This window comes from Myodes glareolus, chromosome 20, assembly GCF_982192425.1.
Source record: "Myodes glareolus chromosome 20, mMyoGla1.1, whole genome shotgun sequence".
Lineage (NCBI taxonomy): Eukaryota > Metazoa > Chordata > Mammalia > Rodentia > Cricetidae > Myodes > Myodes glareolus.
This window is the reverse complement of record NC_142045.1, coordinates 7,076,669-7,089,071: the sequence shown is the minus strand read 5'-3', so window position 1 is coordinate 7,089,071 and position 12,403 is coordinate 7,076,669. Positions and strand designations below refer to the sequence as shown.

General features: G+C 46.8%; 1 protein-coding gene across 1 annotated transcript; it reads right to left on the bottom strand.

Moving 5' to 3' along the window:
• Positions 1-1,739: 1,739 nt before the first annotated feature.
• On the bottom strand, positions 1,740-7,263 carry Tlr2 (toll like receptor 2). Its single transcript, XM_048424739.3, has 2 exons — positions 7,106-7,263; positions 1,740-4,272 (listed from the first exon to the last, which is right to left on the bottom strand). Exon 2 carries the CDS (start codon positions 4,255-4,257, stop codon positions 1,906-1,908), a length of 2,352 nt encoding a protein of 783 aa, XP_048280696.3. The 5' UTR covers positions 4,258-4,272; positions 7,106-7,263; the 3' UTR covers positions 1,740-1,905.
• Between the last annotated feature and the right edge of the window lie 5,140 nt (positions 7,264-12,403).

The following is a 12,403-nucleotide window of genomic DNA, read 5'->3' as shown; positions in this document are numbered from 1 at the left end:
AAATCCATCAAACCATGAAGGTATTTCTATTGCTGTCTAAATTCTTGGTTAAAAACAAACAAACAAACAAAAAACTGTAATGGATCCAAAAAAAGCACTGTTTGAGTTTTCCACACTAAAACTCATGATACACTAACAAACTACTTCCTTGTGGGCATTTTTCTATGAATAACAAGGTTGCTAATCTCTCTGCTAGTGTACATAATAGGAATATATTAACAATAAAATACAAAAACAAATGATTTCCTATGAAATACGTGCATCAGTAGCAAAGATCTACAACAGGCAACCTCTAGGTCCACATGCACCCATAGGTCCCATTTGGGCAGCTCTGATACCTGTCCCCATAATCCTTCTGACAGCGAAGGATCCAGGGAGTATGGTTTTCTTATACTGCTGCATCTCAAAACCTCAATGATCCAGCATGTACAGGTCACACTGCCCATTTTAAGGACAGAAAAAATATTTTGGGTTAGGTCAAATGTCTTGCCCAAGATTGAATATTTGTTAACCCAAATTGAATTGATTTGATTGAATATTTGTTAACCCAAATGTCTCTGATTCCAAAACCCAACTAACCACACAAACCTAGCCCTGGCCCAGAATTAACACGGGTCAAAAAAGGTTCAAGCCCTTTTCACAAGTGGTTCCCAGCACAAGATAAAAGTTGTGAGTTCAAGGTCAGCCTGGTCTACAAACTGAGTTCCAGGATATTCAGAGCTATTACACAGAGAAACCCTTTATCAAAAAAGAAAGAAAGAAGGAAAAAGGAAGGAGGGAAGAAAGGAAGGAGGGAAGAAAGAAGAAGAAAGGAAAAGTTGCTGAGTAGCAGTGAAGAACTCTCAGCAAAGAATGACCCATTAAAATCTGATGCACTACCAAATCTTACTCATAAATACTAAAGGCACTAGTATCTGTCTTCAGATTACTACACGTGGAGTTATTTTGAATCATAAGAAACCTCTAAGTATATAATTATTTTAAAAATACTATGTACACAAGTATTTTTTTCAGACAGAAAGGGGAAAGCTTTATAGAATTAGAAACAAGACTTTTCTCAGAAGAAAAAGCAACAGACTGTCTGGCGGGGGTAGGAGCCAGAGCAACCAAACACTAGGAATGGACAGCTGAATTTAGTGGAGTTCTGTACCAGAACATGGGACCCTTCCTTCAGATCCTTCCAAATCAATATTGTATTTATACTCATTAGTTCTGTTCTCATGGCAAGACAAGATTTACTATGTCTTAGGTTACATATTTTATTTCAAAGAATTATGTCTAGAGAACCCTATCAAATACTCAGAAAGACACTCAGTTTACATAAAAATGTAGCTTGTGTCATTTATACTGAGATCTGATGAGTCTCTCTAGGACCCAAACATTGTGATGCCTTGCCCTTGAGATGTTGCATAGAGCGAGAGCAGGTGGGATGGTAGATTGGAAAATACTGTGTAGCCACTCCCACAATATTCCATAGCCACTCTCACAATGCTCTGTGGCCACTCCCACAATGCTCCACAGCCACTCCCACAATATTCCATAGCCACTCCCACAATGCTCAGTGGCCACTCCCACAATACTCCGTGGCCACGTCCACGCACTTCTGTCCAGAAAGTGTTTAGCATTAAATCTTAGTCTGTGTGTACCATTTCCAGATATGCTAAGGAAACAGGTTATCCAGATATCAATAAATGGAGAGATCTTGGGTATCTATAAAATAAGGAAAAACAGAAGAACCGTTCTTCTGATATAAAATATTTATATAACAGCATTCAAGATAAAGCTCACAATTATCAGTTAGATTTAAATCCTCAAGGGTACAATTCTATGGTACTTAAATAATTATGTCAGAATAAACTTCGCTACAGTTCATGGTTAGGGCAAGACCGGAACTGGGTGGAGAACCTAGGACTTTATTGCAGTTCTCAGATTTGCCCAAAACACTTCCCGCTGGGCTTCATCCAAGGGCCACTCCAGGTAGGTCTTGGTGTTCATGATTTTGCGGAGCTTGCAGAAGCGCTGGGGAATGGCTTTCTTCTCAATGGGCTCCAGCAAAACGAGAATGCAAGCATCATTGTTCTCATCGAAGAGCCGGAAGTGGGAGAAGTCCAGCTCATATTTGCACCACTCGCTCCTCACGAAGTTCTCAGAAAGCACAAACACGGTTTTGTGGCTCTTCTCAATGGAGTCGATGATGTTGTCAATGATCCACTTGCCCGGAACGAAGTCCCGCTTGTGCAGACATAACTTGAAGGGCGGTTCGGAGTTCTCCAGCTGCTGAACCATGAGGTTCTCCACCCAGTAGGAATCCTGCTCGCTGTAGGAAACAAAGGCATCATAGCAAATGTCTCTGCACGGAGCTTTCTTGGGCTTCCTCTTTGCCTGGAGCCACGCCCACATCATTCTCAGGTACCACAGCCCATGGAAATGGTGGCACAGGCCCGCTATGAGCAGGATCAACAGGAGAAGGGCACAGCAGACGCCAGACACTAGAAGCGCTTGGTGGCACTCCAGGACCGAGGGCCGGGCTTCCTGAACCCTCTGGCCGCGCAGGCGGGGTGGAGAGTTACACAGGTAGCTGTCTGGCCAGTCGGGAAGGACCTGGGACAGCGCTGGCTGCCCCAGCGTGAAGGACAAGAGTTCACAGGAGCAGACGAAGTGGTTGTCGCCTGCTTCCAGAGTCTCCAATTTGGGGAAAGAACCAAGCTGGTCTTTAGAGAAAGTACTTAGGGCATTTTCTCTGATCTTCATGACCAGTAACACGGGGAACAAGGAGCCGTCTGGGAGAGTCTTCAGCTTGTTTCTAGAAATATAGAGCTCTCGGAGCCGAGGCAAAAACAAAGAAAATGAGTCGAGATTGTTGTTACTAACATCCAGCACCTCCAGCGTCTGTGGGATGCACATTTTCACAGCCCATATCCCTGTACTGGACAAGTTCAGGAAGCGCATCTTTGGCGGCCACCGACAAGTGTCGGGCATAGGACGGAAGCTGTTCCGGCTGATGTCAAGGTCAGTCAGGTTTTTCAGAGTCAGTAAAATCTCTCCAGTTCTTTCTATTGATTTCAAATAATTCTGGCTCAAAATTAAAGTTTGGAGAGAAGGCCAGGCGCCCTCACAGGCTGAGTTTCTCAAATATTCTTCAACCATCAAATTTTCGCTGAGGTCCAAGAACTCTAATGATCTCAAACGCTGGGAAAACTCACAAGGGACCAGAAAGACCTTGCTGTTCTCTACCGTGATGCGCTTAACTTTCTCTAGGAGAGAGTACACACTCCTCAGATCATTAAATGAGTAGAATCTGGGGATATGCAACCTCCGTATTATTAGCGTTTCTACTTTGCCTAGTTCTCTCACGATGTCTGACTCAGAGGGTTGGAAATCGCCCACTCCGTCCAGGGCGCAGTCATCGAACTCTGCCTGCAACAGTTCCGGGGTGTAGCGCAGCAGCTTCAGAAGCTCGTTGAAACTTTCGTCGGTAAGATCTGCGTTTCGGAACGCTAACTTCTTCATCGGCGAATTTATTTCCTCTGCGGACAGTTCTGAGAAGCGGAAGTTGGCCACGTTAATATCTCTCAGTTCTAAATATCCCACAGAACTCAGGATGTCTGCAAAAATCGCCAGGAGGAAATCAGACTGGCTCAGGTGAAGGGTCAGGTGATGGATGTTTTGAATCGACTTCAGACTTTGGGAGTCATAATTCCGGAGGCTTAGCGCTTTGATCTCAAGTTCGTCAAGAGAAGTCAGTCCAGCAAAATCTATCCTCCTAATCCCATTGAAGGTGGCAACGTTTCCTACCCTGAGAGTCTGTAAATTTGTGAGGTTGTAAAACAGTGATGTTTCCCCCAGTATCCTGTAAGGATTTTCCAGCAAGTTTAAGTATTTCAAAGAGGACAGAGGCCTGAACCAGGAGAAAGATAGGGCAGATAGGTGGTTATCAGACAAGTCCAGGCGCTCAAGACGGCGCAGGGAAGAAAAGGCATCTTCCTCTATTCTGTTGATTCCATTGGACTGCAGCATCAGAGTGCGGAGGTTCACACACCCCCGCAGGTCACCGTGGCCAATGGAGGTGATCTTATTGTTAGACAGGTCAAGACTCTTCACGGCTGCAGAGAGTCCTGAGGGGATGGAGGTGAAAGACCTGGACCGGCCATCACACACACCAGCATCACATGACAGAGGTGCCTGAGCAGAACAGCCCTCCCTTTGGAGGTCTTTCATGGCCACCAAGATCCACAAGGTCCACAGAACACGGAGCATCTTCCACGATTTGACCTGGAAATGAATGAAGCACGGGTGAGTGAATGTGCCAGTTGCCATATCACGGCTCTCCCTCTCGCGGGCATGTCTCAAATGCATGCGTATAAGCAGTAAGTTGGAGGCAAGTGCAAGCCATGAAAGAAGATTAAAAAATAATTTTCTGATATATACAATAATGCTGGCAGATATTTGTCGGCCAGTGAAGAAACAAAAACAAAACAAAACAAAAAAAACAAACAAAAAAAATCAAAGGGATATAAAAAAAAAACAGGACTCAGTAAATGTGGGTTGAAGAATAAACAAATGAATGCATGGAGGACTGAACAAGAGTGGTCATACGGGCTTCTGTTTGTCTAAAGCCTCCGGCTTGCCTCATCAAGTATGTCTCTTCCTTGATTCATTGTTCCCGTGGTTCATGATCCCGCCAGACTAAACCACGGCTCTCACGGGGCACATAAACCAAATTCAGGTCCGGAAACAGCCCATTCTCTGACCAAAAGAAATGTTCCATGCCCACCAAGTCTGCCTTGCCCCTATTCCTAGCAGACAGAGGGTGATTTGGAGCCCTAGGCAGAGGGAGTCAACGGTTTGATGAGATGAAAGGCATTCAGACCATCAGAACCTTCTCCTTCTGCAGACGGCAGTCCCGAAAGTTTCACTTGGTTAATGTGTTCATGGGAGAATCCCACACTTTTCTCCCAGTGCACTTGTGGGTCCTAGGCCCTGTAGCTGTTCATGCTTCTGGGCGCCATTGTTATATTTGCTCAGTTAAGTAACGCCACAATTTTCCAAAAATTCTTTCTGCGCTTATTTTGGGGGGACATACACGTGCCACAACATATGAGTGGAGGTCACAGAACAATCAGAGGAAGCCTGTTCTTTCTACCATGTAGATTCCGGAAATTGAACTCAGGTCATCAGGCCCGGTGGCAAGCGCCTCTTTATTGTATGTGTGTGTGTGTGTGTGTGTGTGTGTGTGTGTGTATAGTATACATATATTGTGTATATATTGTGTATATATATATATATATTGCCTGAGTATATGCATGTGCACCGTGTATGTACAGGGCCCTAGGAACCAGAAAGAGGGCAGCAGATTCCCTATAACCATGCGGATGTTGGGAACTAAATCCAGGTCCTCTGAAAGAGCAGCCAGTGAGCTTTACTGCTGATCCATCTCTCCAGCCTATGGCATCCTTTCGTGCATTTTTAACTGGTTGTGCATTTTCCCTTTCGATTTTTAACGCCCTTAAGAAACGGATGTCTTGGAATCAGCAGGTGACAGGCCTGGGATGTAGCTCATCAGTGGAGAGCTTTGCAAGTATATATAGATGCCTTTTGTTTGATCCCCTGCCCTGAATAAACGGCTATAGTGGTGCATACCATGACCCCAAAGCTCCAGAAGGTGGACAGGCGGAGCAGTAGTTCAAAGCCATCCAAAGTTCCGTGGTGAGTTCAAGACCGCTTCAAAAGGATAAGCCAGCAGATAACATCTAGATTGTGGATGTTAAGTCTCTTCTGACACTCTATCTGATCATGTAACTGAGGTTCCACTTATTCAATATAAATTAGCATTTTGAATCATTTTCCAATCATTGCATATGTACTTTCTGATTCCCCTCCCTCCTTCTGTGTTCTCTCTTAATTCGACTTCTTTAAACGTGGGGGTGATTTCTCATTGGGCGTTTATCCAGGCAAATGTTAATTTGCTTATAAATTTAGACGGTTCAAAAAAGTTAACTGATAGCTTAGGAACTGCTAAAAAAAAATACTGTCAACACCTGACAATTTTGGTAAGAGTTAAAAACTTAAGGCGCAAGTATTCTGTTCGCGGAACAGAAAGAAACTCAGAATACGGTGAGATAAGACATTTTCCAGTAGTCACGGTGTTCGCTATTTCCCTTTGGGGAGGAAGAGGGTGTTTAGGACGAGTCCCCCACCCACCCATCTTTTGTTCTTCGCTAAAGATTCGGTAGCACAGGCAAGACCTTAAGTCAAATCAGAATCGTCCCGGCAAGCTAAGCGGTTTACATCCGAAGTAATTGCTCCTTTTTGAAAACAGAAAAGTCTTTTCCTGGCGTCTAAGATGTAAGCACAAGGTTCTCGTTTATGGAACCGGGAAGCCATAAGGAGACCCTCGGAGAGTCCTTCTGTGAAGAACGCCACACACACACTCTGCATGCGGTTTCGGTGAGTTGTTTTTTGACCAGAGATGCGACTCGGATGCTCCAGAGATGAAGGAACACAGAGACATGAAGCCCCACCACCACCCCGGACACACCAAGAAGCAAGAAAGAAATAGTTAGAAAGAAATAGTCTGCACCGCCTCACGCGACACCTTTCCCCCTTCTAGGGCGCAAAACAACCTTCATTGCTTCCTAGTCAGAAACAGTGATTGCGGACACACCCCCCGCAAGTGACTGCCTTGACCAACTCTGCACTGGGCTCCAAGCCAGAGGGCTGGGCTGGAGGGCAGTCCTTTCCGGTATTGCTGGGGCAGCGCCACGGTCACCGAGAGTTCTAGAGCTCAGGGGCACTGCAGATGCTCCCTTCCCTTCGGCGACCCCGGAGCTAGAAAGGCTGACAGGACAGCCCGTCCCACAGCCGCGGGCTCTGGGCTCCTCAGTGGCTGCCACTCTACCGCGCTCCTCCCCTCTCTGGGTATCCCACTTCCCGCGGCGACCACAACTAGAAACAACTGTCTCCAAAGCTGAGCCGCTCGGCTGGGGGCGCAGGTGCATGACGGTGGGAACCGGGTCCCCGCGCTGCGGAGCTCCCAGCGGCTGCCCTTGGCACTTCTTGCCCTCGAAGGGGTGCAGGGATCCTGCAGCGGGAGCGACCGACCTACCTGGAGGACCTCCACCGCCGCCTCTCGCCCGCGCCCTCCGGTTGTCTGGACCCCGGACGGCGAGGACTGGGAAGTGAGGGAAGTGGACGTCCTCAACTTCGGGCTCGAACTTCCCGGTCGCCAGCACCGCCCTGCGCGGCTGGCGCCGCCTACAGGGGTCTGCAGAGGAGCTTAGCGTGGCACCAGAGCTTGGCTGAAGCCGCAGGGCAGGAAACCCAGAACTGAGAGGCCTGTGGCTCTGTGTGGGATTTCCCCTAGACAGGGCAGCCAAGGGCAACCAAAGAGAAAGCCGCATGGCAGCTGGCATTTTAGTTGAATTGAGCACTCATTCCACTGCCAGAATTCTAGCAGGAAGGAGATAATTCTAACTCTAGTGGGACACTTAATACTCTCCATTTGGTTAATGGATTATTGCAACAATGAAGCCCCAAGGAATTGGAATTTCCCCCAGGTGTCTCTGGCTGGGAGAAGTTAAAGGTTGCAACCGCCTGCCAATCACAAGAAGTTTTTGTCAGTTCACTGTGGCAAAGAGACTAAGTCTGGACAATCAGATGGCTGAATGGCTGCGGGTACACTTTGACCTAGACTGCCACAGGATGATGGGCTTAGGATGGGGTGTCATGCACCTCTTTTTTTTGTGGTCTTCCTGTTGTGTCAGTTCTTAATTATTGAAGTAGCTTATTGAGGTTCGAGAGGCTAGCCAGCCAGGGCTGCCGAGTCAGTCACAAAACCTCACCTTGCCCTTGCACACAGCTTTTCATTTCTCTCCATTCTTCAAAGCTGCAACTGGGCTCAGGAGTATTGTTTCTTTCTAGTTCTTTTCAACATTTTTGTCCCCCTGCCGGCATATCTCAAGCATCCGTTTCTGTGCAACATCTGTTAGAATAGTCTTCTAGTCGCCTTCCAGACTAGAAGACTATCCTTCCAAAAAGGACAGCCCGGATTCCTTTTCTTCCTAGCCCAGACCCTAGTCCCTGAGGGTGTGCTGAGAGGCAACCCATTCTTCCTCCCCTCTGGAAGATTCCGGGCTCTCACTTCTACCTGCGACTTTAAAGCTAAGTACTTCCCTTTTTGTAACCCGTATTTGCATCTCAAAATGATTCTAAAAACAGCCGTAGATTGATTGGTTAGCTTCTTGACTTGGCTGTGGCTCTGTCTTCCTCAGCAAGGAATAATTATAAGGGGAAAACCTCCTACTTTTAAGCGAGTTATTAAACCTCCCTGAATGTCTGTGATTCTGTTTGACCTTGGCAAAGGGAGAATTTACTCCTGTTTACCTAAGGAAATGTCCTGTAAATCTACGCAAGGTTTGAAGCCAGAATTTTTCCTTAATCAGAAGGTTCTCTTCTGTCCTGGGTTCCACATCTCTCATCCTTCTTAAGGCTCCCTAGAGAGTTACACACCCCCTCTCTGTGTCTCTCTGTTTGTATCTCTGTGTGCCTCTGTGTCTCTGTCCCTCTTTTTGAACGTTGGACCTGCTGAAACAAACTGGGAAAAGAGAAAAGGCGATGTCTTCACACACACACACACACACACACACACACACACACACACACACACCTACCTGGGGGCCACACAGGACAAGGAGACTCAAAGAAGGACCAGTTGGTGTTGGTGCTTTAAGAACCTCTTCATGCCAGAGGTGGAGGTGCACAACTTTGATCCCAGCACTCAAGGAGACAGAGGCAGGTGGATCTCTGAGTTCAAGGCCAGCCTGGCCTACAAAGCAAGTTCCAGGATAGTGAGGGCTGTTACACAGAGAAACCCTATATCTAGAAAAAAAAATCTCTTCATGGGAGAGAGAATGTATCTAAGATGGATTCGCTTCTAGGCAAGAGAATGCACCCAGAGAAGGAACTACTGGGTTTAGTTTGCCTGAGTTTAGTCTTCAAAAGAGTCAGTGACAATAAAGTTTCTCATTGATCCAGATGTTGTGAGGCTAAGACTCAGGGAAAGCCCCTCCCACATTTGCTATCCCAAAAGTTGTGAGTTTGAATTCCAAACTGACTCCTTGTGGAGTATCATTTTCTGACCCCTCCCTTCAAAATTCAGTGAAACTCCATCAGAAAGCAGCAACGTAAACTTGAGAGTGATCTGTGTTCTGCAAAGTCTGGTTCTATATGTTGATCATGTGACTAAGCCTCCCGCCTCTGCAGCAGCTGCCTTCCTTCCTCTGGATTTCCCAGACAACTGAGCATGCTTTCCCTAACCCTGCAAACTGCTCTTCCTCCTTCTTCTCTCATGGAACTTCCTAGGTTAACTGCTGCTTTGTGATCCTAAAAGCAAAGCCGAGAAGAGCCATTGATTTCTGCCTGGTGTGGAGGCTCACACCTACAACCCCATGATTTGGGAAGCAAGGAAGGAAGGGTGCAGGAAGTATTAGGCCAGCCTGGGCTACATGAGATGCTTCCTCAAAACAAACAAAGCTGTTCATCTATCTGCAAATTTCTTGCAGCAACATCTGTGGGGTGTTAGCAGATCCTACAGTGATGCGGAGCCTGGGTTCTTAGCTGCACTGGTAGGTGCCAATCACCAACAAAACACACCTCATATCTCTAAGGCTGCTCCAGAGGGATTGTTGTGTGTGAAAAATAACTATTCGGTGCAGCCACATCAGGAAGATGACCAAAAAGGTCCCTAATGCCCCATCCTAAGTCTATCATCCTGTCACAGGTTTAAGTTTAGGTGTGGCAAGACGTATCCGGAAGTAGACAGTCTTGGTCAAGGTAAGAAGTACTTGATGCCTGAGTTTGAACAGTAGAACTCATTTGGTAAAGGAGAAAACCACCAAGGTGTGGGACCCCAGGTCATCCAGCCATCATTACCCAGGCTTCCAGTCTCTCCCCCATGGTGAGTTGACAAAAACTTCCTGTGATTGGCACACAGTTGCAACTTTTAACTTCTGCTGGCGGGGAATTCCAATTCCTCGGGGCCTCACTGTTGCAATAATCCACTAACCAAAGAGAGAGTGTGAGTGCCCTTCAGAATATCTCCTTCCTGCTAGAGTTTTTGCACTAGAGTGCTCCACTCAGCTAAAATGCCAGATGGGACTCACCATAAACATCCTTACCCAGAGCTCTCCAGGACTTCCTCTTGACCTGGAGCCACGCCCACATCAGCCTCTGGTCCCAATCTGTAGAAACTGATGACATAGCCCCGCCCCACCCTTAGCCCCAGAAGATAGCTCTTTAGAGAAAGTTTATTTTTGCAAAGCCTCTGGCAGAATCTTAAGCATACATCTGAAAACGTATCGTTCAAGTTGTGACCGAGTGAAAGGTTACTGTGTGGCATCCGGAAAAAAAAAAAAAAAAGCAGAGTTAAATTTGGCGGGTGGCGGTCCACTTTCCCTTAACTACCTGTCTCACTGCTGTGACAGAAGGGACTTAATGAAGGGAAGGTTTCCTTTGGCTCACACTTGAGATTGTGCTCTGTAAGGGTGAGGAAGGTCTGGCGGCAGGAGCGTGAGATTGCCGGCCATACGGTGTCCGTAGGCAGGAGGCAGAGAGGTGAATGTCATGCCCCGCTCGTTTCTCCTGGTGTTCAGTCTGGGATCCCATCACCTGGAAGGGAGCTGCCCATGCTCAGGGTGGGTCTGCCATCTTCAGGTAAGCCTCTCTGGAAACGTCCTCGGGATGTTCTACATCAGCGGAGTTGATGATGAAAATTCACCATCACAGCCTCCTTCTGGCCACCGGTAAGGGTTCAGTTAAAAAAAAAAAAACACATAAGTAAGTAAGTGCAGACGTTTGGAGAAGATCGAGTTGAGTCAGTGTTTCTAGGACTAAGTCGCATCTTCAGAGCGTCGCAATATTTTGCACTGAATCCAGGCAGCAGTGACTGGCAGGCTCCCTGTGATGTGAACTCTTCAGATCTCAACTGTCACAGCTGCTTCAAGACACCTAATTTGAAAGAAGTGTCAGAGATTAACACTCCAATAGGTCTCAGATGCTTCTCAGATGCTTTCAGCTTTGAGGCTCTGCAGTTCCCGTAAAAGCAACTGCGCTCCTCGAGTTCCACCACCCTGGAAAATCCTCCAGGCTGAGCCTGCTGTCCTGTTCTGTTCCGTCACACCCTAGCCTTCTTCCAGCAGCTGATTTACACGTATGGCTGTTACGACTTCAGGCCATCTCGTTGTTGGTGTTTACTGAGCCAACGGCAAGGCAAGGCGTTCTTCCGTTAGCTTTCATGTTGTAGAAGGAATGGCAGTTTTCACTTTGGGAAATGTGGAAGACTCAGAACTTATGTGATTAAAACTGACTCCGTATGCCAGCACCAGGTCTGCATGCACTCCAGGCTTCAGGGCTCATCTCAGTTATTCGGAAACATCTGCCTTGACCCACACAAAGTGGATGAAGAAATCCCATTGAGTTTAGGCTGTGGTTTTGCTTTGACTTGAATTCTGGTGTTGGGGATTGAACCAGGGACCTCACATGTGCTAAACACATGCTCTACCACTGAGTTAAAACCCCAGCTAAACACATGCTCTACAAGTTAAAACCTCAGCACCAATATTTTTTATTTTACTTTATTAGAGATCTTATATTTCAGGAACATAAAGTTTAGGAGAGTAGAGAAATACAGAAAAAGAGGCAAGGAAGGAGAAGAGGAAGAGGAGGGAGAGGAGAATGGAGAAAGAGAGTAAAAGAGGGAGGAAGAAAGAGAGGGAAGGGAGGAGGAGGAGGCAGAGAGAGAAAGAAAGACTTGAATTTCTTATAATAGAAGAAGGGCCAGTTTGGAGATAAGTGAGGTGAGCTCCTTTAAGTTCAAATATAGAAGACTCCCAAAGATGAGACAAATAGTTTTCATTAATTTTGTGAATTCTTTTAGGCCATGGAGAGAGAGAGAGAGAGAGAGAGAGAGAGAGAGAGAGAGAGAGAGTCCACACACTTCTGCTGACTGTGACCAGATGGAACTGCCCAAGGCGTGGGAATGCACAGGCGTGGGTTTTGCTCTTCTGGAAGGATGTGCTAACCTCTGGGCTGCAGCAGATGCCCATCTAGAACTCCTGGACTCATGCATTTCATGCGTTCCCTCCCCCTAACAGAGCTTAAACTGGGCCCTGGAACAGCTGTTGACAGACACAAGGCCTACACGGAAGAGAAGCTGAACAGTGGTCTCTTTTCCTAGCTGACTTACCAGCCCAGTGACCCAGTATTTGTTCCCATTTCAAGAGGGAAACGAAACATCGGGTCTGTTGACACCCAGAGAAGGCAGTTTACCACATCCTAAGTTCTTTGAAACACCTTAAAATAGAATAGATTGATGTATGGTAATACAGCAAGGGTTGCCAAGCTCCAT